Source organism: Pseudochaenichthys georgianus, chromosome 24 (genome assembly GCF_902827115.2).
Source record: "Pseudochaenichthys georgianus chromosome 24, fPseGeo1.2, whole genome shotgun sequence".
Lineage (NCBI taxonomy): Eukaryota > Metazoa > Chordata > Actinopteri > Perciformes > Channichthyidae > Pseudochaenichthys > Pseudochaenichthys georgianus.
In genome coordinates, this window is record NC_047526.1 from 4,909,866 (window position 1) to 4,936,339 (window position 26,474).

The window sequence follows — 26,474 nt, forward strand, 5'->3', positions numbered from 1 at the left end:
TACCAACTTAAATGGAAAACGTATCACACAGTGGGAAATGTCAAGGCAAACAAATGTATTCTTCTATTTATGTCTTTATACTTTAGTTCTCTACATTTTTTCTAAGTAAGAGAGGCCACAAGTTAACATGTACAAGGTTTTATGTTGAATATACAAACAAAAAAACCATTACAAAAATAAATAGTCAGTAGTTTGACTAACATTTATTTGTATACTTTGAGATAAGTGTCATGTAAGAGATGTTCCATTATGACTTTGTATATGGGTGGGTCACAAACAGATCATTGGTTCATCTACTTGAACAGGTATCCCAGTGGGGTACGGCCGAGAACAGCAGAGTTATGATATCAATCAGAAGATTTAAAAGCTACATAAATGATGGATTAAAACATTTAAAAACATTTGAAGCCTTTATGGCAATTTAATTGCAAGAGGCCCTTCTTATCATCTTAATGAAATTACAAACTGGCATTCAGTCATGTTAACAGAGTTGGATGAATAACATAATAAAATATTGTTTTGATAAGCTTCCATGTTTTAAAGTCGGCAAAGGCTGTTTTTGACTACAAATTAGATGGTTGTTGTTATCATTGCAATATGTACTTAATGAAGCACGATCCACTAATCCAATGAATGTCCGCTGGCGCTCGAAGCACCCTGTGCAACATTGGCTAAATATTCACGTAAATAATTCCTCTGTGTACAACATTATTCACAAAACCCCAAAGCCAATCGGAAGTGTTATCCGTTCACGTTACTGCCAATAAACTGTGAAACACAATCAAAAGAAAGGACATGAATACCTTTTTCAGATGCATTGTAACATCGACACCAGCCAGAGGGAAGCGCTGCACTGCATGAGGCAGACAGTATCCCTCAAACACTGGCACGCTGTGGCTCACCCCGTCTCCAGAGTCAAACACCACACCTTGAAATACAAATAAAAGCGCAATGATTTTCAAATGGATCACATTTTTTGATCCAATTACATCAAAAATGGCTTTAAGAAAGAAGTTTAAACGTATGAAGATGCAAGTTCAAGTCCTTATGAAGACTTTATGACTTCATAAAGTGGTGTTTGTTAGTGTACTTGTGCTTTACGGTGGCTACAGAGTTGTATATATCATAAAAAATGGTGTTATTCATGAGCCTATGTCTAACACTACGGAGGAGCTGAGCTTATGGTTTCACTCCACATGTAAAGCTGCCATGGACACTGTGGCTCCATTAAAAACAAGGCAACCCAAAACTAAATGCCACGACTCTGGCTGCCCGACGTGAATGCCGTAGAGCTGAGAGAAGATGGAATAAGGACAAACTACAAGTCTCTTTACAAATGCTGAGGCAGTGTTGGCGTCTATCAGACAACTGTGAAAGAGGCAAAACCAAAAAAATTCTCCGACATCATTCTTTAAAGCAGTGCTTCTCAAACTGGTTTCAGTAATGTACCGCCTTTGAAACATTTTCTCAGCCAAGTACCCCCTGACCGACCCCGAACATTTTTGATCGAAAAAGCCTATACAAATAATTCCAATATAGTGATGTTCCCTCAGTGTGTGATTTATTAACTTCTTCATGCATGCATTACAACAAACTAAGGATATTTTCATTTTATGCATGAAAAAAAAACAACATAACATTTTTTAAAACTGATTTTTCCAAGGAGTTTTTCAACTGAAGTAATATCTGTTTAACAAACCAATGAACAAAATGATATATTATGCAAAACTATAAAATACACAAATGTGACATGTTTATATGAGGACCCCCTTGGTGGTTCTAGGAATATTTTATATAAAATTGTGTTTTCCATTTAACTTCTTGTACTAAGATTATTTTTGTAATAATCATGCATGGTATTTTTTTAATTAACTTCTTTTTTTTTATCTCACGTATTCCCTCCAGTAGTGATTTGAGAATGGCCATATTATCTATAATGGCTGATGTCAAACAAAAAGGTTTCATCAAGCTGTAAAACTAAAAAGAATGTCTTGAAAATATGACATAAATAATAAGAAAGTGTTTCAAGAGCGCAAAGTCGTTGAAAAACATATGCCAAAAGCTTCCGGTATTTATTTTGGTCTCTCGGCTTTCATGTCTATTGGCTTCTTAAAAACAGCGGGGATCAGCTGTTGAACTGCTGTTGTCTTCTCCGGTGATTGGCAAATCTGGGTGATGCCTTCTGATATGATTCAGCATGTTTGGCGTGTGTTACCATTAGCATACCGCACCACTGTAGAACAACGCCGACACACCGTCCTCGTCCGATCCAATCCACCACTCGCACACTTAATCGTTATTGTAGTCCACAGGGAACCGAAATGTTCCCACACAGCTGATTTAAAAGAAGCAGGTGGGTTCTAGCTCCTGTGTGTTATCTGAAATCGCTAACTTTTCTTCTTCTTGTATTTTGTTCGTTTTGTTGTTGTGTTTCTTCTTGTTCTTCATTTGTCGTTTAAGGGCAGCTGGCAAACAGCAGCATTTAGGCGCAATACCGCCCTCTGGATTATATATAGTGTAGTGGATACTGCCCTGAATGACAGACTTCTTTCCCACTCGTAAAAAAAGGCGTATTCGTCGTGTGACCGCATGTGCCGAACCGTGACGGTACGGGACGAATACGGATACCGTTACACCCCTAGTGGGTGGGCATTGGGGGCAAAGCCCTCAAATGGTTTAGGTCGTATCTGACTGGTAGGACTTTCTGCGTCAGCCTTGGGGACTCTGAGTCCTCGTCTGCTCCTCTCCTTTGTGGGGTTCCACAGGGCTCAGTGTTAGGCCCCCTGTTGCTTCCTCTCTGGTCCATTCTCAGAAAGCAAGGCATCGCTTTTCATTGCTATGCAGACAATTGCCAAATATATGTGCCACTTAAAAAGAACGACTCGCACTCAATTAAACCACTGTTAAACTGCCTTGAAGACATTACGTCCTGGATGGCATGCAACTTTTTTTTAATTAAACGATGACAAAACCGAAGTGAGGGTTTTTGGTGCCCCTCGGCCCACTCCTATATACCTAGGATCCTTGGGCCACTCCACCAGGCCTACCATAACAGATCTTGGTATAAAGATGGACCCTGAACTCAAGCTGGACAGCCAGATCCAGGCAGTCGTTAAAAACAGCTCAGCTCACCTCACCTCAGGCAGCTACCCAAAATAAAGCCTTTTATAAGTAGTGACCTTTTTGAAATGGTAATCCATGCCTTTGTCACCTCCCGCTTGGATTACTGTAATGCACTATATATGGGAATAAGTGCGTCCTCCCTTGCTCGCCTGCAGATGGTGCGAAACACAGCAGCACGGCTGTTAACTGGCACACGCAAACATGAGCACATTTCCCCCATTTTAGCTTCACTCCACTGGCTGCCCGTTCATTCATTTTAAAACTCTTTTATTTACTTTTAAAGCCCTCAATGGCCTGGCCCCGCCCTACCTCTCTGAGCTGTTACACAGCTACACGCCCACTCGCACTCTCAGGTCAGCTGATCAATTGCTCCTGAGGGTGCTAAAAACAAAGTCAAAGCTCAGAGGGGACCATGCTTTCTCTGCTGCCGCCCTTAAACTGTGGAACGACCTGCCCGTGCTAATCAGACAGGCTCCCACACTGTCTGTTTTTAAATCCTGTCTAAAAACCCACCTCTTCTCCTTAGCATTCGAAACCAAGTTTTATTTGCTTTCAGTGGTCTATTGTTTTTACTATATGGCCGTTTTGTTTTTTTTATAAGTGTTACGTTTATTCTGGTTTGTTTTGTGTTTGTACCTTTTATGTGATTTTATACTTATTTTTATGTTTTGTGAGCCGAGTTGTGTGATTTTATATTTTCTGTATCTCTCTGTACAGCACTTTGGTCTGGAGGTTTGAAAGTGTTACATAAATAAAGCTAGATTGGAGAGTTGGCCTACGCACCGGTGGATCTCCCCGCTGCGTAAAGGGCCAGCACGGCCTGCATGGCCACGTATGTGAAGGGAACATTGAAGCACTCGAACATGATCTCCACCATCCGCTGCCGGTTCCCCAGGGGGTTCATGGCCGCCTCCGTAAGCAGGACAGGGTGATTGTCCGGGTCCACACCCAGCTGCTGGAACGTGTGTTGCCAAATCTGAAACAAGAAAAGGGAGTCAAAGCTCCCCTCTCCATGGTTACCTACTAAAAGGTTTACCTTTCTTCTAGCTGAGCAATGTGATCACTGGACTACTAAATGTCAGAACACAATGTGTGACCGGGGGAAAAGAAGAATTGGACGGCAGTGGGTTTCTGTCCAGCTGTGTTGTAAGAACAGATTTTTTTTTTTTTTTTTTTTAAAAGGAAGAAGCAGAAAAATGAGAATTGATAACGTTTCATTTCAGAATTGATGCATCACCTGCTTTTGGGAGGTTGGGATTAACAGAGACATTAAGACGCAATTTAGTACAAATATGGGCCGATTAATATCTGCGGCTGATTTATTTACAACATAAAACAAAATTCTAAAATGGATAGCGCTTAGTTATGCGGCACCAACACTCATTCAGTCAAATCAAAGTACAAAAACGTGTTCTTCCAAGCCTCCACATTTAATGAAGAATCATACAAATATTTGTTATATAGTAATAGATTAGTGAAAGTGTTTGAGTTATGACGGAGGACAAGTTGTGGAACTGATCCACTCACTCATACTATTTATATAAACACAGTGCCGGGTTTTAAAGCTTACCCCTCTTGAAAATAACGCATCCATTTCATAGAGATATACTCCCAGTGACTTCATACTGTACCTACTGTATCAGTCATATCCAGTCCCACTTACCTTTTCCATGTCGTCCCAGTTGCGAATGATCCCGTTCTTTATGGGATGCCTCAGAGCCAGGACCCCTCTCATGTGCTGAGCCTCGTGTCCAATGTAGGTCTCCCTCTCAAGGTTACCGTTCATTATTTCCTACAAAGACAACACTTCTGATTAGAGGCGAGCTCAAATCAAAGCCACGTTATAATGCTTTTTTGTAGAGAAAAGAGAGTTCTACACATAAGTGTGTGCCCTTACCTCATATTTTGGCATCCCAATGATTGTTGGGAATATAATGTTTGGGAGGTCCTGATCTGCAAATCCTGCTTTCATCAAACCAGAGCCCGTATCCAGAACTATGGGGGTCTTAAAATCTGTCATCTGTAATCACAAAAAGAAAAAAGAAATACACTTCAATCAAATGAAGGATGACGCTGGGGATTCTCACCAGCGCTGGGCAACTCACCGCATGTTTTATTTATATAGCACATTTATAAACGATTTTTGGTCGAGCCAAAGTGCTGTACATGTAATAAAAATAGCCTACAGTAGAGACACTTTACAGCAAATACAACAGCACAGATTGTTCAGAATATCAGTATTAGATAGAATATTCATAGCCCACATTCAAATGAGAACAGTATACAAACGTTTCTGTTTAACTGATGTTTGTGTACAAATTTAAATACGAGATGCATGTAAACGGTCTATTTGAGGGATCTTAAAGGGGACATTCTGCTGATGTCCACGTGTATATCAGTATGTAGTGTCTCTACTGGGACATGTCTCCATGCTGTAATGTTCAAAAAGCTTTATTTTTAATCACACTGCCTGTGCTGCAGCACCTCTTTTCACCCTCTGTCTGAAACCAGAGCCCAGTCTGCTCTGATTGGTTAGCTGGCTAGCTCTGTTTGATTGGTCAACTGCTTATAGATGTCCCGCCTGCTTCGCCTGTCACCAACAATGGGTTGGGGCGCTAGCCATTAGAAGCGCGGATTTCACATATTGATGTCACTATGTTACAGAAGTAAACAAATGAGTCCAATGGAGGCGTTTCAGGCAAGTGGTCAATCAAGTGGTCGACTAAACCATTTGCATGAACAAAATCTATAAACACACGACAGGAAAGGGAAGACCCTGAAAAGCACAAAAGGGCCTCTTTAATATATAGGTATGAAAATAAGAACACAGCTTTAACTGTGTGTTACAGTAGAACATGTACCTGCTGCGTCATGTTGATGTGGAGCTGGGCTTGAATCCCTGAGCCTGGTCCCCTCGTGGCTTCAGAGCTCTGAACAGCACCCTGGAGGTCCGCTCTCCCTCCAGGTTCCACCTCCAGAGGCAGGTCAGGGGGCAGCTGGGGGGCCGAGGGCACCGCTGCAGGAGATAGAGCCTGCACCTGCTCCGCTGGCTGCAAACCTGTCTGGCGCAAACATGCAGCTCCCACTGATGCACCCCCCTCATCTTCAGCGTCTGAAGACATGTTGCACTCCTCAGTGAGTGCATGGTTGTTGTTATTGTTGTTGTTAGTGCGCTCCTTCACATTTGGATCGAGAACAAAGCTGTGAAGGACAGCTGCAGTCACATTCCCTGGCAGTGCATCATGCGGCTCATCTTGCAGATCACGTTGCACGGGACCAGGACCTTGATCAACAGCGGGCCGCTCTGGATTCTGCAGCTCTGAGGAGAGGGGGGGTTCATGTTGGAGGCTGTTGTTCACAGGAAGGGAAGCTGTCCTTGGCTTAGGCGCGGGAGGATGGGAGGGTTTTCCTCCCGGGTCAAACGATCCATAATCGAGCTTTATTTCAGAGGCTGGAGAAGCCTTTTCCCTCGATCCGTCTGGTTCCTTATCGGAGACACATCCCTGAGGTTGGACACACAGCTCTTCGTGAGGTACCTTTAAGTCAGAGGTATTATTTAAAGTGTGTGTATGAGATAGTGACGGCTCAGCCTCAGGGCTATCCTCTTGACACTCCGAATCAGGAACCAAGTGTTGTGGGGTAGCCTCTTTGGCAGCATCGGGGTCTAGCGGAACATGTCCAGCCTCACAGGACTCCTGACCCTGGGGATCAGTGTGGTCTGAAGCCGGAGGATGAGTTCTCCGTGATCCGTTCCACCCTCCTGATACGAGCGCATCACAGAGTGCTTTGTCCTCCTCGGTCTCACTCCTAGCCTTCTCCATAATGGAACATTTAACCACCTTTTTCGCGCCGTCCTTATGCTTCTTCACCCTCTGCTCGTTGTCCAAGCTCTCCTCCAGCTTCTCCACCTCCCTTTTCTCCTTCTCCAGTTGTACCCTGAACGCCTGCCTCTCTTTGTTCGTCTCGTTTGTGTTTGGCGGTTTGCTCGCAGACTGTTCTGGGCTTTCTACGCAGCGCCGAAGCTTGTGGATCTTCCTGTTCTCCTCCATGATCAGCTCATCCAGGATGTGGACTTTCCTCAACTCCGTCAGCAGGTCCGGCCTGCTGTGAAAAGCTGCTGTGTCAGTGTGGAGCCCCTCATCTTCAGAAGCCTGAGCGCCACCCGCAGACCCAGCCGATGTGGGCTCACAGAGTTGGTCGGACTCCGCAGGGTCCAGGTCATCCTGGAGACCCAGCACACCGGCCTCTGCCAGCTCACTGGAGGACATCTTTAGAAAAGAGAGGAAGCAGATGGAGCATGATGAACAAACGCCCCAGGTTTACACTGGCTGTGGAGTCTGCACTTCAATAAAGTAAATAAAACCCTCAATCTGTCCCCCACTGTATACAAGTACTTTTGGTCATTTAAGTATATGTTCATGCCAATACTTTTGTACTTTTTGAATGGAGGACTACTACTTGTAACAGTGCATTTCTACACAACACTTCTACCCAAGTTCAAGATCCGATTACTTTCTTCACCTCGGGCACAATGTACACCTGAAACTAAGTAATACGATAGGCTTCCTGTTGGTTTCCATCCGTCAGAGCACTACCTATACCTCAGTCAACACGACTAGTCACCAAGTGCACCGTGAGTAAACCGGTATATTCAGTCGGTGAATAACCTTGTGAAGGGGACTGAAGTGTAACCTACCGCACTGAGCTGCGACTCGCTGTCCCACAGGGGCCACTGGTGCCGGTCCTCGGCCCTCAGCAGGGCCTCCAGCACCGCCTCCTGAGCCAGGACGTTCTCCTCCTTCTGTGGAGAAACCCCTTCATGTCACTGTCCATCACATCCACTGTGATGGACATCTGACGTGCAGCCCTGAATGCCACGACCGGTGCCTCTCTTACCTCCAGCATTGCATCCGCCCTGACCAGGATCTGCTCCACCTCCCTCAGACCCTCCTGCTCCTTCACCTCCCAGTCATTCAGAGAGATATCCATCACTCTGGAAATAAGAAAGGCAGGCCGTTTATAGCAAGTAGAAAAACAGTACTTTCAAAGTAACCTCTTTTTAGCAATGCCTTTTGTGGAGCCTTCAATTTCTTAATAAAGGAACGTTGGAAAGTATTCGATGTTTCGAAGCAGCAGAAAGTGAGAACAATGCAGTTAAAGAAGAACTGCCCCATTAGCAGGTCACTCAAATGAGGAGTGGGATCCTAACTTCACATGTTGACTCCACTCCTTCTAAGAGTTGTCAACATGTTTATCCCATGTGTGCTTTGCGGGGAGGAGTTTCCCCTCTGACCCGTGTGCTGCCTGCACAGTTTGGTTCAGTGTGTGGAAGATGCCGCTCGATTATGTGCCATCTCAATAAAGCAGTTAAAGTATACAAACGTTGTGTTTATTACGTTTAACAATATATATTTAAACACTTGTGTTTACCCATCCACAGCATCCAGAACCTGCTCATGGAGGTCATAGGAGTCCCAGAGGAGAGTGGGGCCCCCCTCTGTGGTGAGGATGGAGCGCTCTCGGACCTCTGTGATGGTGCTGGAGAGGACTTTGCGAATGGGACTCAGTTCAGGGTCCTCCAAGCTGCTCTGAGAGTGCAGGGCCCAGTCTGTGGGCTGTGTGCGGCTCAACGCGTCCGTCTGAGTGCGCTGGTCCCGGCACCTGCAGGGGTCGGAGCCATCCAACTGAAGGTCTCCCTTGTGCGGCGTCGGGTTCTGCGTGATGGTAACCGTGTACGAGTTCTCCAGATTGTCCACCGGCAAGCTGAGCCAGGGGTTACTGGGTAGGGCGGCTGAGCGCTTCACTTTTATCTCCAGGTTGAGGGAATCCACGATGACTTTAGGGGTGATGAGGATGCTCGCCCTGGATGAGTTCCCCAAGGAGCCAAACTGCTCCCTGAGGTCTTCAGGATCGGAAACACTGGAGATGTTCTCCTCGTGGATTTGAGGCGGACTCACAGAGTCCCTAATGCCAGCTGATGTGCACAGACTCTCCACTCCTTCCCTCCCCCCCCAGGCGTCCAACTGGCAGCCCCCAGCTCCATCGAAGCCTGAGTCGAAGGAGCTGAGGGAGGGGGGTTTGCCCTCAGCTGAAGCAGAGACAGTCTGGGGGGCTGCTTTCTGTTCCTTTACACCGTTAGTGAGGTCCTGGCCTTCTCTAGCGGTTCTGTTTGAAGCACCATCATCACGGGGGGGGGCAAATGGGCTGTTCCGCAACAGCTCGTACTGCCACTGTAGGGCCCGCTGCAGCAGCCCCACAGCCACGGGGCCAGAGGACATGAGGAGCTTCCTCAGGGTCATGCACCTGATGGAGAGCACATGAAGACTTGTGGTAAAAAATAACAGTGAAAAATACATTTAAAAAGTTGTACTGCTTAGATAGATATTTATTGAACCCAAATTGGGAAATGATTTGTGTTAAAAGCAGCAGTGTGCGCAGGCATTACATATTTAAAAGGTGAAATAAATAGTATAGCATAAAAACAGCTAATATAACCGCAAGTAAAACATAACGGTAGAAAAGACATGTATCATAAATAATACACACAATCTAAAATATTCTGGATTAATTCAAATGTTCTTTAGAAGACTAAAATACAGCAGCAACAGAAATAGAGACATATACTACAGGAGCAGAAACATATATAGGAGAGTATATAAACTACGGTTAAATGTGTCACTGTTTCTGAACAGCCAAATGTTCCATTTCTACGGTTGCTCATGACGACGTAGCATAATGTCGGGAGTATCTATAAAACCATGCATCATGGTCCTTTTATGGAATTGTGTCTCGTGTCCATGTGCCGCAGATTTAAATGTTTTTGATTTTATTTATGCAAACTTGCCTTTTCAAGAGCTTTCAAACATTGAACTAGCTGGCAACATGGCCAAGTGCTACGATGAATAGTCTGTGAATAGAGCCATCTCCATGACAACATAGCAATTCCATGTCTTGATAAAAGCAAGTGGGGATGCCACTAAAACAAGCTAGCAATGGACTCTGAGATGAAGCTTTTTTCACATAAGCCAACAACATTATTCATTCAGAAATAATATAAACCAGTATGGGATGTCAAATCTTTGCCGAACCTTAAATTATTTCTTTATGAGAAAGTGAATAAGGGATTATTAAGTGACTCTGAATTGTTTGGGCCGGTCCCCCTTAACACATGTAAGCCATGTAGTGTTTTCTTTCTTTAGCTACAAGACACAAGTGTTTTCAGAAAACAGCGTCCCAACTACACTTGAACGACTTGACATTGGTTTAAAACATTAAATTGAATGAAGGTTAGCAAACACAGCCATCAACTGTACTGCTGTTATATGTGTTCACATAAATATGCATAAATGTACAAGGCACTATCCTTAAAATATAATACTTTCTTTCACACACAGATTTTTCTGGGTTTTTGACATGTCTGAAAGGTAAATAAAGGAAGATTTAGCCAAGGTCAACCAATATGTTGCATGACTGAGTAGGAGACACATCAGTAGAAGGACTGGCACAAACAAAGCCAAAGTCTTCATAACCTCCGTGTGAAAGTCAAAGCGCTCTCACCTCTGAGACATCTTCTTCCCTGCCTGCTGGACGTCATCATCTGGGATAGCAAGGGACAGATGTGCCAGATGGACCAGCTCCTCCACATCTGGAGGGGGGTTCTTCTTCAGGAAGGTGGACATCTTGTACCTCCACGCAGGGATGGTGCCATGGTTCCTCCGCTGCATGGAACCGCTGTCTCCGTGAACTCCCGACAGCAGAGCCTGCAGGAAGTTCTCGCTGAGAACCAGACGGTACCAGCTGCTGGCCTGGAGGGGGGGGAGCAGGGTCAGGGGTCATGTTTCAGAAGGGCAAGGGGTAACGGGGAGGGGGCACACAATGCACAGGAAACAGTACTGCTTTCAGACCGACCGTTAGAGCCAGTCTTTGGTTCTGTAAAGTGGGCCACATATTGTCACCTATTCGCAGTGTTGGGGTAGTTACTACAATTCTAGTTACTTTATAAAAAAGTAACGCCTTACTTTACTAAATTAATCCCTGCTGAAATTGCGTAGTCACTCTACTAGTTACATTACTTTTGGACTACTCCCTAACATCACCTGAGATGCACCATACATCAAAAGACCAATAACAATATAAGTTTGCACAGAACACGGGTCCAGGTAGCTTCCAAGTGTCCCTGTCTGATGAAGGCGGCCCCTTATCTGCATCTTGCTCAATATGTTTGGGAAAGATGGCGATGTCACCGTGGAAACGAGCGACATGTCCTCCTGTGTTGGTCTCATTCTGTTACACTACAACACTTTCCGAGCAGGGATCAATAAAAGGTCCATATTATTTCTACTATGAAAGCCAACGCTCACCTTGCTGTAGTGATGCTGGTAGCTGGAGACCACCCTCAGGGTCTGCAGGATGAAGTGAACCGCAGAGTGGAGCTTGTCCTTCAGCCGCTCCACATCCATAACCCAGCGCTCCCTGCTCGGCCCGTCCAGCAGCAGCAGCACCTCCTCCACAGTGTGGATCACGTCTTCAGCACCACAGACCAGCGCCTGGGGAGACGAGGGGGTTGGGGATATTTAATCAGGGTTTTCCCACTTTAGTCATGTGACAATAGGCCAGTTGTTCTGCTCATCTCCACGTGCTTTTCCTAAACCGTGTTGCTCGAGGGAAACACCTGAGGGGCTTGCGTGTTGTTGCAGCCAGGCTCAGAGGCTGCAACAAAGATGGGAGACCACACAAGTGTTATAGCTATGTACAATATAACCGAAGAGGGCCTTAACGAACCTAAACAAAGTAATGCGTGAGCGTATGGGCGTGTGAACATGTGCAACAAACAGACGCAGCCGTGTCCCCCAGAGGAGGGAGAGGGCAGTACGGGATGTGTTGGCCTTTAATCACCAAGGTGTCCATCATCAGAATGATCACCTGTTACACCCATTAGAGCCAGCAGGCAGAGGGCAAACGGAGAGGCCCCGAGCGGAGTGCACGGGGTCTTGTGCTCAACAGAGAACAAAAAGTTCCTTCCCTTTGAAAAATACAACAAAATATCCTTACAATTTTTTAATAGTTTGAAGGACAGTAACGTTCACATTTTAAGAAAAAGATACTAATGATTAGAAACAAGGACCAAGAATAACTGCTGAAGCAAGTATGAATGAATGATGTCAGATATCTATTCAGGAGAAATACTTTTAAAATCTGAGCTACGAGATCGACTAACAGAGGCGCACTGTAACACAACGTGGACTTTCTTTAGGCACATTTCAAAAAACATGTTCAAAAATGAATGAAGAAGAACACAGAATATAAAGATACCATAGCAGGTCTGTGAATGGCCGCCTCGAACCGGGACACCAGCAGCACCGCCTCGGCAGCTTCCTTGGCAATCTCTATTTTGTAGGGCTGGAGTTTCTCCTGGAGAAGAGTTTTGATCTGCTCTGTGATCTGTGGGCGGGAGGAAACACATTCAGTCCAGACTTTTTATCAAGCACTAGTTATCCTATACTGCTAAAGGAAAGGTACAGAGACGTCTTCGCAGCCTGGTTAGATCAAGTTCATATCGACTTGGGTCCGTAGAGTATAAATAATCACCCACTCAATAAAAAGAACATGCAGGACAGTTGTAGATCATAACGGAGTACCAAAGAGCACCAGGATCTGAATGATTGTGTTGGAGTGTCGAGCTGCTGGGACAGAGCTCACATCCTGGGAGAACTCAGATCTTTGAGCAAAGCTCCAGGCTTGGGAGGGAGTCAGGGGAACGCTCAGAGACTGAGCACCTCTCAGGAGGAGACCTTTGATCCGCTGCTACGTATGGGACTATTATTTTATTATTTGGTCAATTAAAAACAATGCAATAACTCTGAGTGATAGTGGGCATCAAATCAAAAGGTGTAATCAGAAAGACACGCTCTATTTGTACGGTTCTTTTCAAATGACAAAAAGTGCAATTTCATACAGGAAAGGGTATGACAGAATACACACCGAGTAAATTAATAACTAATGGCATTAAACACAAACGGAAATATTAAAAGCCATTTAATAAAATAATTTTAAAGATAACACGGAGGAAATGTAATTCATAATTGACAAGTAGCCATCAAATAGTTTGGAACACAGGACTACTTCAGCAGGAGCCGATTCAGACTGTTTGCATGCTGCTCATTTTAGTATTTAGAGCATTTCACCATAACAAGATTTAACATTAAATGTCTTCCCGACATCTTGTGCTCTGCTGAAGACACATCGAGTCTTTAAATTCCTTCCTACTGCCAACAGTTTGTTATCTTAGGAGCCATCTGAAGCCGCTTCATGAGTAGCGTTTACCGGTTGATCTAGTCCCAACTGTGTTAACACGCCATCATCATTTATCAAATGTATTCAAAATGCTTCACTAACGGCAACTCTTTGTCCTGGGGGAAAAGCCTCAGCAAGCCAACACACGGCCCCACACACGGCCCGACACACGGCCCGACACACGGCCCGACACACGGCCCGACACACGGCCCGACACACGGCCCGACACACGGCCCGACACACACAAGCACCGACACACACAAGCACCACACACACAAGCACCACACACACACAAGCACCACACACAGCACATGATCGGGTATTACGCAATACTCTGCTTTTAAGTGAAGGCGACTTTCGGTAACCAGGGCCATCACAGCCCCTTGCCAACTCTTTGGAATCATTATTGAAACGCATTGCAGGACAAATGATTTAGTGTCACAGTAATTACCAAACTATGTGACCATCTACGAAAGACTAGACGTAAGAAAGATTTAAAAAATAACAGCAGTTTGATATTTTGAAAGCTTTTCTCCAAACAGACTCCATTACTTTGTTATACGTCTCGTTATTGCAGTATCTTCCCGATGTTACATGTGTCCCTGCTCGGCTCCGTGTGTCGGCCTGTGTGTGCCGGACCCTGGTATCATTTCCAGAAGAGATCATGATCGTGTGACTGATGAGCAGAGGAGCTCATCAAATGGATAAAGTGGAAACACTGCTGCTACGCAATGAATCAATGTTATAAGGAAGCAGGAGCCCGGTCAGACCCACCTGCAGAGCATCCTCTCGCAGCTGGAACACCTGCAGCTGGAGGCGGGCCTTAGAGAAGGCCTGCTGCCACAGCTGCTCCACCTTCTCCACCGCCGCACAGATCCTGAGAAAGACCAGAGAGATCATCAGGAACAGCTGGCATGGTAAATGTTCATGTTGGCCCCTTTAGCACATCGTTAGCACGCTGCCAGAGTGCAGGTCTGTCAGTGCGGCCCAGAGTCTGCAAAACCAGATCAGGAGTCCGATCCGTCAGCTGCCAGGCTCCCTTTCTCTGGGACCAACTTCCTGTTTGAGGCAGACCGTGTCCAAACATCTAAGAGAACACTGAAGACACCCCCGTTTAATAAAGCCTGGATTTGGAGCTGGTTTCAGATGATTCCCTGTTTGTCCTCTGGGTTCCACATTTTGGGTATTTTATTAGATTTTCGTTGCGTTCTCTCATTTTATACTATTTTGTCTTTTCATTATTTTCATTTAATTTGACATCTTTTAGCACTGTAATTTATGTTTTATAATCCGAGACAAACACGCGTGTGATATTTGGCTATATACATAATCAGGGTCTATGCAGGAATCCTGAAGTCAAATGTAAGACCTTTTAAGACCTTTTTTAAGACCCTTTCCACACATTTTAAGATCTCATCGCCACTTGGAGTTTTAACCGGTTACCTTGGCGACACACTTTACCTCACATTGACTATATACAGTATTGATTGTCCTTCCTCCTTATCTTCCAACCATTTGGACCCAGACTTGCATTTCCCCATAACGATGTTGTTTAACAACCGGCGTAAACGGGCCTTCAGGCTATCAAGCAGTGAGCGTGCGATGTCCTGTTCAGATGACGTCCAACGGGATGCCATAAATAAACTCCACACCTACGCCATGATTACATTCAGGCAGACTGTAGAATACAACCTCTTTGGACCATTTATATACTTATTGAAAACAAGCTACAACATTTAATACCTTGGAAAATCCCGTTTAATAGCCTTAATTTTCGCTAAATTCATTTATCAACTTTTAATACTTTCTAAGACCCCCGTGGCCCCCCCGATACACTTTGAACTCCGTTTCTATCATGGTGGCCAGATCCAAAACGTTTACATTTGACTGCTAAACTGTACACCAAGATATGTTTTGGATAACATTTGAGGCAGACAAAATAATGCAGTAAAACCCAGCGCAGTAACATATGGACTCCTTTTGAGTTAGTGCTGCCTATGTTTGGTAAAGGTCACCTGGTCCTGTACATGCTGCTGGGAGCCAGGAGGAGGCAGAGAATCAGGAAGTATTCATAGATCCAGGGACAGATCCAGCCAATGGGATCAAAGTGATTTTAAGGACTAGCCTCACCGTCAGCAGCCAAACCCTCTTTACCTGTGCAATTCAGCAATAATACCTTATGAATACTAAAACACCACTATACATATTGGAATATACATGTTATGTTCTAGTACAAGGTGGCCATTTCTACGTCACATACCCATTTTATTGTGTTTTCTCGATGAGGTCCCATCTCTCAAAGGTGGCCAAAATGATATGAGTTGGTTCCCCTGGGATATCTTACAAGTCTTTTATATCTAAAAAACATGGGATCAAATCTGGCGGCCTTACTTACATTTCCTTGGGCCTGATTTATTGGCCATCATTGTTAAAGGAACTTCCTGAAAATCATAACTGACAATCATAAAAGAGATTATCTTGTCATCTCCTAGGAAACGGAACAGTTATTGTTATTTTCTTTTATAAATCGTTTTGTCTTTTGTTGGTTGGTTTTGCTTTGTAATTATGTGTTTGTCGTGTATCAGCTATGTCATTACTAACATTGTAAAAAGCAAAATCAATAAACATTTTGTAAAAAGAAAGAAGAGCCACATTTGTTTGCAGCTTAAACACGTTACTAGTGGAGCCCATCTGGACGAGGTGCTCCAGCTGCTGTGCGACAGGGCTATTGCAACATGTTAGGGGATGTGTGTGTGCGTGTGTGTGTGTGTGTGTGTGTGTGTGTGTGTGTGTGTGTGTGTGTGAAGTGTTTTCACAGAGCGTTAAGATAAAGGCATCTCTCTGTAACCGAGCCCTGTGGGAGCTGCAGTACCTGCTGTGGTTCCGCAGCATGTCGAAGGCGGTGTGGCTGAAGAGGGCGGTGCCGGCCATGGCCTGGTAGCAGGGCTCCTTCTCAGGGTGCCGCAGCTTCTCCACGATACCCTCACAGTGCCGCAGCAGCTCATCCAGACCCAGCTCCCTGCGGGGAACACTAAAGTGTTGGGTTTCTTGGTTCTTCGTGAAAATGTGTTACACTTGCCTACAGATTTAACTTCCTGCATTGTAGTCTCATTTCGATGGAATAGGCTGCTTCTGTAAATTAAATGCTGTTTTGCGGTTGACATTCAAGGTACCATTAACACTTGAGAGGTTTAACAAGTCACTTTGCAGTTTTCCTTTACAGAGAAGTAAATAATTAAATGATTCACGTCGGCTAACCTTACATTCACCTGATGTTTTGATTCTGCAGTCAATAAAATGCACTCAGATGTCCTGAACCAGCACTGGGCTTTAGGTGGAGGAGGAGAACAGTGGAGAGTCTGACCTCCTGAGCTGCAGGAACGTGGCTTCGTTGGTGCAGCAGAAGTGCTGCAGCTCTCTGGAGGTGGAGGGCAGCGGCAGCCTGGACAGAGCCTGCAGGGTGGAGATACACGAGGGCAGCCGCTGGACCACCGACAGGAAGTCCTGAACAAACTCATCCACCTCCTGCAGGGAGCACAGGGCCAGTCAGTGTCATATCCGTTATAAACAGTGGTGTGAAGTAACTAAGTACATCAGACTTCAGTTCCACCTGGAGTAACTTCACCAGCTACCCTGCAGTCTACAAAGTCATTCAGACTAGCTGCACCTTCACCAGCTTTGAGAACACTTTCATGATCAATCATTATAAAACATATCATATATATTATTCTGAAATTGACCAATCTGTACAAGATCAGAGTACTTCTTCCACCTCTTTAAGACTATTGTGAACGGCTGTGGTTCAGGACCATTCATGGTCGTCCACCCAATGAAAGGTCGATAGTTCCCCAGCCCCAGCAATCAATGTGTTGAAGTGTCCCTGGGCAAGATACTTAAACCAAACTGTTCCTGGTGGCTAACAGAGTGTGTGTGTGTGAATGTTAGTCTCCTTAGTGCAGGGGTAGCCAACACGGTCCCCGCGGGCACTTAGTCGCCCGCAGGAGCAACGTGAGTCGCCCGCAGGGCATGTTCTAAAAATAGCTCGCCAAGCAAATCCAAAATGTAAAAAATACACAAAACAAAAAAGGAAATGTAATTAAAAGAATCTACCCTATGCATAAATGAAACCTTACTACAACTATATCTATCCAACACCCCTCCTCCCCCCACCCCCACAATGAATATCGATCAATCACGTTCTTGCTTGATTTGCAGGACCAGCGTTGCAGTCGGGAAGAAAAGCAATGTGGCACCTCCCCGCTTCATAAGGAGTTTGACCGTGATTTTCCTTCTGGCAGATTCTACACATCAGCCCCATTGAACAGCCCATCATGCCAGCCTATCCAACACATGAGGGTCAGAGCTTTACTCTGTGTTGCAACTTGCACATTTATTCATTGCACTTGACACGCACGCATGGCGTAATTTCCACTGGGGACATGTCCCCCCCACTTTTCAAAATCCCGTTCGTGTCCCCCGACTTTACAAATATGTTTATTATTATTTTTTAACGCAAGCCGTCATCGCCACGGAGGAGCACACAGCCTCTGAGAAAGAGAGAGAGAGAGAGAGAGAGAGAGGGAGAGAGGGAGAGAGAGAGAGCACACCTTGATCTATTTCAGATAAAGTAAGAGTGATTAGTAAAATATACATAAATAAAAAGAAAGAATGCTAACTAGGTAACATAAGATAAGAATAAATCAGTTTAAATTATTTGTTATTAGTTGTGATCATATTCTAAAGATGTTTGGATTATTGAAAAGTATACAGCTCCCTTTCATCTGAGTGTTGAGAGCTGTGTCCATACATTCATGTTGTGCTCAAAGTGCACCAGATTGATGCATTTCACTTCAACATTTAAAAATAAAAAATTCTTCCCGGGGGTGCATGCCCCCAGACCCCCTTAGAGGAGGTGAGGTCCACCCCCAAATAAAGCAGGTTAAAATAATTAAATAAATATTCTTTTAGTAAACACTGAAAACGGGTCCCACAGACCCAAACAGCACACAAAGGTTAAAGGTAAGCATATAATGTTAAAATCTGCTAAATATATACACTGCAAAAAACAAAAAAAGAGGAGTAAAAGTAGCTCACGACTTGTTCTGTTTTGTGAAAGTAGCTCTCACCCTAAAAGAGGTTTGAGACCCCTGGCTTAGTGGGTGCACCTTGTGTGGCAGCCGCTGCCAGTAAATGTGTGAATGCTGTAAAAGCGCTTCAAAACATGTTATTTGGTCCACGTACCATTTTAAATGTAATCATTTATTTATTTGATTAGGTTTAATGGCAGCCCTCGGGGGCAAGTGAGAATAAAACTGTATTTTGCTCGATTTAATAATATTGTGTGATTTTTACTTTCTAATGATTATCTCTATTTACTGGCTTTCCCGTCTTTGATACGTTTGGGAAGTGTTCTTATTTGTTGTGATATTGTTAGTTACACTAAGCGCACCAACAGCCCCCGACTTCAATGATTTTTGCAATCACTCAACACCCTGAACCCAAATGTCGGTCTAGGGCAGCTAAAGCAGGGTATCCTCCTGAATAGGTCTCCTATAGGCAGAGCGCTGCCACCATGGCCCAATGCCCCAGATGAACATGAATGAATGTATAATGTAATAGGACGCTCCTTTCACTTGCTAATAGGTCAGCTGATTACGCGAGGCTTTTGCACAAGCTTCACCACGGTAACGAACAATAGACGGGGAGCACTCATGAATGAATCCTCACATGTGAGAGGAGACTACTCTTCATCACAGAGGAGCAATACTTCAAACACACATAGGTGGAATAAATATGTGGCTGTAGTATTGTTAGTCACATTAACTCAGTGTCTGAGTGTTAGTGAGCGTGTGTCTGTGCGTACACGGCAGAACAATGTTGCACTGTGTTCAGCCCTCTAGCTGATCATCAGACGGACTCAGGAGGTTTGTTCTGAGTCACTCATATCAGTATCAGACTGATCTTCCTAGTCTTTAGCTGAGGGGGGTCCAACATGTTTCCCTGAGAGCCACATACGAAGGGCTGGGCCCCTCACTAGAGTACACAAAGCAGATTTAAGAAAACACGCATTACCCTCGGACAGCTCAGACTTTAGAAACTAGCCTCAGCTGCTGGACACTTAGCCCTGCAGCACTCGTGTCCCCTTGGAAGCATTCAAGGTTATAGCCATTAGCAGAGGTATGACACAACACATGTTACCTTAATGAAGGCCACCCAGCTCTGGTGGCAGTACACGAGGTAGCCGCCCAGCGACGGCATGAGCTGGCTTCGGTCAATGTAGTTGGAGAGCTCCGAGATTTCTTTCAGAAGGACTTTCTGCAAAAAGACGAGAACAGCGTTACCTACTGAATCAAATCTAAATCAGACCCAGGGGGACGGCGTGTGTGGTGTCCTTCACCTTGAAGGAGGCGGTGTAGCACTTTGACGGAGCCAGGCGCTTCAGCAACAGCTTCACAACATCCTTCTTTTTGGGCTGAATTATGTACACACTGTGGACGGTCCTCTTGTGCAGCTGGAGAGGGAAAAAGACTCAACTCAGAACACTTTCTTTTGTCATCATTCCATTTGGAAAGGAGAAGTGTTCATTGGCCAGTTGGTGCCATTCGAACCATGGCCCCAACAGACGGGCCCAGATCAACCTGCCGGGCTACCTTCCGCTGTGGGACCCTTTTGAGCCCACATCGACTGCCCTGTGCATCGTGTGTATCCCCAGGTACTCTTAAGGGTTATACGTGCAGTCAATCAAATTACCAATACTTACTGACATTTAGTAAAGTGTCACTCAGGGTCCAAAGGGCTGGGTTTCAGTGAGCGTTTTAGCAATTATTGGTAAACATTTCACGCATCTTTAAGACAAATCTATTAGTCGTGGAAAGCAACACCGTAAGATGGGATGAACCGCCAACACACCGCGTGATCATTGAGTTCTCTCTAAAGCATGTCAGTATGCAACAGCAGAGAAATACGTCTCTACATAATTGGGCTCATTTACTGCAATTTCACTCTGGCCTTTCTATTCAAACCCCAACGCATGTGACCAGCTATGCATGTGACACACAAACACACACTCTCTCTCCCACACTCGCAGGGTTCCACCATGAGCACAGACATGACGCACTTGGTACTTTGAAGATCAGCTCAGACTTCAGATCTTTGAGTCAATATACCTTTCTGCTCTTATTTGCTTTCAGTGGTCTATTGTTTTTTTTTTATAATTACGTTTATTCTGGTTTGTATCTTGTATTTTAAATGTATTTATATTACGTTGTGTGAGCTTATCTCTCTGTACAGCACTTTGGTCTGAAGGTTTTAAAGTGCTATATAAATAAAGTTGGATTGGATTGGAGAGAGCTCTGCAGTCACAAGGTGAGGGCGTCACTGTGCCGTGTGCAAAGGACACACTCCAAGTCTTTCATGCATAATTCAGACAAACAGCAAGCTGTGGTTTCACACAAGCTCTCTTAATGCATGTGTCAAACCGGTACAATACTTCACTTTCCACATGCAAGGTTAGATGAAATGCCAGTCTTATCTGTCCTGCAGCGGGGAAGAATGCTCACTTCAGGACGAGACATTCTGCACAGCCCTAATTCAGTATTCTGCTTCAGTTGGACTATTCTCTGACCACAGGCACTGACATCTGAACAGTTGGGCTGCATCCAGCAGTAAGTGAGCTATTGTGGTCGGTTAATGAATTCAGCAATGGTGTATGCAAGGTCACAGAGCAGCTTCAAGGACACATATTGTACAGGCAGTGCTATTCAACACTAATGGGGACAGAACCCTGGGTTACTGTTCATCATTCAGTGTGTTATGTTGGGGGTTTACAATGTGGGAAAAGTACTAGGATATTGTACTTAAGTGAAAGTACCAGAGTGTAAGAATACTCTGCTACAAGTAGAAGTTGTGCATTCAAAATGTAAAAGTAGAAATGTGTTATCATCAAAATATACTTAAAGTACCAAAAGTAGTCCTGGTGCAGATTGGTCCATTTCAGAATAATATATATGATATGTTTTATAATGATTGATCGTGAAAGTGTTCTCAAAGCTGGTGAAGGTGCAGCTAGTTTGAAGTACTTTGTAGACTGCAGGGTAGCTGGTGGAGGTGCAGCTAGTCTGAAGTACTTTGTAGACTGCAGGGTAGCTGGTGGAGGTGCAGCTAGTCTGAAGTACTTTGTAGACTGCAGGGTAGCTGGTGGATTTACTCCAGGTGGAACTAAAGTCTGATTCAACACTTGATTATATTTCACATCATTCATCCAGATCTGTGAAGTAACTAAAGGTATTAAATACATGTAGTGGAGTACAAGTACACCATTTACCTCTGAATTGTAGTTGGGTAGAAGTACAAAGTATCAAAACATTGAAATACTCAAAGTACAAGTACTTCAGAATTGTATTCAAGTACAGTACTTGAATGCACTTAGTTACTTTACACCACTGTGAACATGTCATAGCCATCCTCCCCCCTCATTTCAGAGGAAAAACCACCACAAGAAGAAGACAGATTAAGAAAACAAGCCAAGTGTTCAGTCTGTCCATTCGTCTCTTCCTCTATCCTTCACTCAGCAACGTACACACCTTTTTTTAAAAAGGGTCAACTGTCAAATTTAAAGTAAAAGCTGATTATTGCCTTGAAAGACTTCCAAATTCTCTGAGATCAATCTTTTGCAGGCTGCTGGGAATCCAATGAGAAAGCAGTACAACAGCACATGAAAGATTACGTTGTAAAGCATCACTGGGGAAAATAACTGCTAAATAAGATCGGAGTATTAAGATTAGATTGAACTTTAATGTCATTGCACAGTAGAGTAAAAGTACTAAAACAACAACATTTAATTTAAACAATGTCCCAAATACAAACACAAACGCTCCCGGCTGTCACTTGTGTTAACAGCTAGCAGTCAGCATCTGGCTAGTAGGGTTTGCAGGCGGGGGAACGCTGAAGGCAAGAAGAAAGTGTTTTTTAAAGCCCATCACTCATAAATCTGACATCGGCTTCCATTCTATTTTCTGACTTGTTCAGTGAGCACCAGCTGGAAAGAACTCAAGATTCAACCACTATGTTTTCCACAGCAGTGCATTGCAAAGCTCTGTGCTGTCTGTTTCTCTAACCAGGGGCGGACCAACCGCCATCTACAGAAGAACACATGGACTATGGAATAGTAACAGACAAACTCACTTCAAAACTAAGCCTTCAAAGCAGAGAGGAGACGGACTAAGCCTTCAAAGCAGAGAGGAGACGGACTAAGCCTTCAAAGCAGAAAGGAGACGGACTAAGCCTTCAAAGCAGAAAGGAGACGGACTAAGCCTTCAAAGCAGAAAGGAGACGGACTAAACCTTCAAAGCAGAAAGGAGACGGACTAAGCCTTCAAAGCAGAAAGGAGACGGACTAAGCTTCAAAGCAGAAAGGAGACGGACTAAGCCTTCAAAGCAGAAAGGAGACGGACTAAGCCTTCAAAGCAGAAAGGAGACGGACTAAGCCTTCAAAGCAGAAAGGAGACGGACTAAGCCTTCAAAGCAGAAAGGAGACGGACTAAACCTTCAAAGCAGAAAGGAGACGGACTAAGCCTTCAAAGCAGAAAGGAGACGGACTAAGCCTTCAAAGCAGAAAGGAGACGGACTAAGCCTTCAAAGCAGAAGGAGACGGACTAAACCTTCAAAGCAGAAAGGAGACGGACTAAACCTTCAAAGCAGAAAGGAGACGGACTAAGCCTTCAAAGCAGAAGGAGACGGACTAAGCCTTCAAAGCAGAAAGGAGACGGACTAAGCCTTCAAAGCAGAAAGGAGACGGACTAAACCTTCAAAGCAGAAAGGAGACGGACTAAACCTTCAAAGCAGAAAGGAGACGGACTAAACCTTCAAAGCAGAAAGGAGACGGACTAAACCTTCAAAGCAGAAAGGACACGGACTAAGCCTTCAAAGCAGAAAGGACACGGACTAAGCCTTCAAAGCAGAAAGGACACGGACTAAGCCTTCAAAGCAGAAAGGAGACGGACTAAACCTTCAAAGCAGAGAGGAGACGGACTAAACCTTCAAAGCAGAAAGGAGACGGACTAAACCTTCAAAGCAGAAAGGAGACGGACTAAGCCTTCAAAGCAGAAAGGAGACGGACTAAACCTTCAAAGCAGAAAGGAGACGGACTAAACCTTCAAAGCAGAAGGAGACGGACTAAACCTTCAAAGCAGAAAGGACACGGACTAAGCCTTCAAAGCAGAAAGGAGACGGACTAAGCCTTCAAAGCAGAAAGGACACGGACTAAGCCTTCAAAGCAGAAAGGACACGGACTAAGCCTTCAAAGCAGAAAGGAGACGGACTAAACCTTCAAAGCAGAAAGGAGACGGACTAAACCTTCAAAGCAGAAAGGAGACGGACTAAACCTTCAAAGCAGAGAGGAGACGGACTAAACCTTCAAAGCAGAGAGGAGACGGACTAAGCCGAAACCCAGAGCTAAATGCCAGGTTGTACTTTAGACGTCTTGAGCATGTTTTCTCTTCAGTGATTGAATGTTTAATGTTTGTTTTCCTTGTATTGCGTCTTAATACGTGTCCTTGTTCGATGCAGCAAATGGAGCTGCTGTGATGGAAGAAAAATGTCAGCCCTGATCTGACAATAAAGTATTATTGTATCGTACCATAATGGACGTTACCCAGTTTTCCCAATGGTCATGCTTGCATCAGTAATCCTTCACACACATGCCATCCTTTTCTGAAGCCATTACTATGGCCACCGAGAGGTGCTTTGTTCTCAAACCACATGTCCATCATCTGCACACCCTTTGGAAGCTGCTGCAGGCCATCCTCCACAGCCGCTTCCCACAGTGCACTCTGCCAGGAGCTTACCTCGAGCAGGAGCAGAGTCTCAGCGATGAACCTGGAGGTTTGGAGGGATGCTTGCCTCAGATCAGCCACCACTGACACCAAGCCCTCCTTCTCCTGCTTCCTACTGTTGAGAGAGAACCACCCACCCATTAGCACACCTCCCTCTCATTCCCAGCTTCACAATAAGCCTGCCTGCCTGCTCTTACTTGTGCAGACCCAGAAAGTGATTTATGAAGTCCACCACTTCTGCTTTGCTGACTGAGGAGAGTTTGGCTTGTTCCTCTACTGGAAACACGATCAAAGGGCAGCCATGTTGATCAAAAGCACCTGTACGGATGGATACAAAAAAAAAAAATCTTAAAAATGTTTAGCTGAAAAAAAAGAATGATTAAAACATTCCAACATTTTTTATTCAAGCACATGCTCTGTTGATTACCTTATTAAAAATACAATATATCTTTCTATTATGATAAAAAAAATGTCAGGGATTATTGTCAACATTTCAAGGTGTCATGCAGTAATGTCATAATTTTTAAACAATGAATAAAAAAGGGCTGAGATAAACTCTATAATTCTTAATAAGCATTTCCTATTCCTGGATAAGCTTGCCACTGAATGCAGCACAGCCACATTACAGAAGCACACAGAGGTGGGAGAAGTACTCAGATCTTGAACTTAAGTAAAAGTAGAAGTACCAGCGTGTAGGAATACAAGTAAAAGTCCTGCATCAAAATGTTACTAAAGTAAAACAGTATTAGCCTCAACATATAGTGAAAGTACCAAAAGTACTCACAATGCAGATTGGTCCGTTTCAGAATAATATATATGATATGTTTTATAATGATTGATCATGAAAGTGTTCTCAAAGCTGGTAAAGGTGCAGCTAGTCTGAATGACTTTGTAGACTGCAGGGTAGCTGGTGGATTTACTCCAGGTGGAACTGAAGTCTGATTTAACACTTGGTTAGATTTCACATCATTCATCCAGATCTGTGAAGTAACTAAAAAAGTATTAAATACATGTAGTGGAGGAAAAGTACCCCATTTACCTATGAACTGTAGTGGAGTAAAAGTACATAGTAGTAGTACACAATTGAAATAAAAGTATAAGTATATATATATATATATATATATAAAGTATAAGTATCAACAATTGTACTCAAGTACAGTGCTTGAGTAAATGTACTTAGTTACTTCCCACCTCTGGTAATAGAAATATAACAGAGTATGGAGGAGTGATAGCTACCAGGGAACAACACGGCTGCAGAGTGGAGCACATGATCCGCAGGCAGCGGCGGGGAGGAGGGGGGGCACTCCTGCACCGACGCCTGGACGCCTGAAAGTTTGTGGGAAATTATTATTTGTATTGAAAACACACCCGGCAAGACATTCCAACAATCCTTGAAATATGACCACTGGAGGAATCGGTCCAGCAAATTCCTCACAGCCTTTGGAAAGAAAATCTTGCTGATGAGCAGCACTCTGTAAAGTGGTGCGGCATGAACTAGAACTTCTGAAGAGAAATACATAAGCTTGTTATCATCACTGTGGGTGAGAAGCTTTGTCGCGTGCACACTTGTCTCTCCTACCTGTCGCGTGTCGGCTCATCTCAGATAGCTCCCTCGCGACTATTTTCCACAGCCGTTTGTCTCTTGACGTTGTCTCCATTCGCCTTAAAGCGGTAAAACCTGGCCAACACCGAACAGTTCTACTGCGGGGCTGGAGAACGTTCGGACCGCGGCTTCTCGCTGCCTCTCTCCGCCATGTTCCGTCTCTCCGGCTCCAGCGTCTGGCTGAGCTAACCGACTGATGCTGCTCGGCTCTTTTATAAACTAAAGAGGGCGGGGATACACAGAGGAGGAGGACGGGCCCAAAGTACTCACAGCGACCTGGGCCTAGTCGAACCAGGTTTAACCGTTGTCTAACCTGGTTCAACCTTTATATTACTATGGGTTAAGGTTTAACCGGGCAGGCTCCTCCCTGTCCCCCTAAAAATATCCCCTCTCCAAATCTCAAAGATAAAGTCTTTGATAATAACTTTTGCAAACTTTATTAACTCAATTTGTGAGCATAAGACATATAATTATAATAATTATTTATAATACAATATCATATTATAATAGTTGTGTAGGACTTAGAAGCTCCTCAAATTAGGTCTTTGTCTTCACAATCAGTCTTAGAATCAGAATCATTCGTCACACATAGGGGACATTGACATTGTTACAGCAAGTAAAGAG

The 26,474-nt window shown here is 44.3% G+C and overlaps 1 protein-coding gene across 2 annotated transcripts in view; it reads right to left on the reverse strand.

The window, feature by feature from the left end:
- The window catches only part of LOC117439998 (uncharacterized), a 32,060-nt gene extending 6,022 nt beyond the window's left edge, over positions 1–26,038 (reverse strand). The window contains exons 1-20 of one of the 2 annotated variants that reach the window (XM_034076177.2): positions 25,827–26,038; positions 25,484–25,573; positions 24,445–24,565; positions 24,260–24,362; positions 19,814–19,927; positions 19,615–19,731; positions 16,781–16,941; positions 16,289–16,435; positions 14,191–14,293; positions 12,436–12,564; positions 11,484–11,669; positions 10,681–10,928; positions 8,554–9,426; positions 8,020–8,116; positions 7,820–7,921; positions 5,985–7,391; positions 5,021–5,143; positions 4,787–4,915; positions 3,907–4,099; positions 804–928 (exon numbers count right to left, since the gene is read on the reverse strand). In XM_034076177.2, coding sequence (XP_033932068.1) covers positions 804–928; positions 3,907–4,099; positions 4,787–4,915; positions 5,021–5,143; positions 5,985–7,391; positions 7,820–7,921; positions 8,020–8,116; positions 8,554–9,426; positions 10,681–10,928; positions 11,484–11,669; positions 12,436–12,564; positions 14,191–14,293; positions 16,289–16,435; positions 16,781–16,941; positions 19,615–19,731; positions 19,814–19,927; positions 24,260–24,362; positions 24,445–24,565; positions 25,484–25,573; positions 25,827–25,905 — 4,647 coding nt within the window. In that variant the 5' untranslated portion in view covers positions 25,906–26,038. Of the gene's footprint in view, positions 1–803; positions 929–3,906; positions 4,100–4,786; positions 4,916–5,020; positions 5,144–5,984; positions 7,392–7,819; positions 7,925–8,019; positions 8,117–8,553; positions 9,427–10,680; positions 10,929–11,483; positions 11,670–12,435; positions 12,565–14,190; positions 14,294–16,288; positions 16,436–16,780; positions 16,942–19,614; positions 19,732–19,813; positions 19,928–24,259; positions 24,363–24,444; positions 24,566–25,483; positions 25,574–25,826 lie in introns of both variants that reach the window. The other variant, XM_034076176.2, reaches the window with a different exon arrangement.
- Between the last annotated feature and the right edge of the window lie 436 nt (positions 26,039–26,474).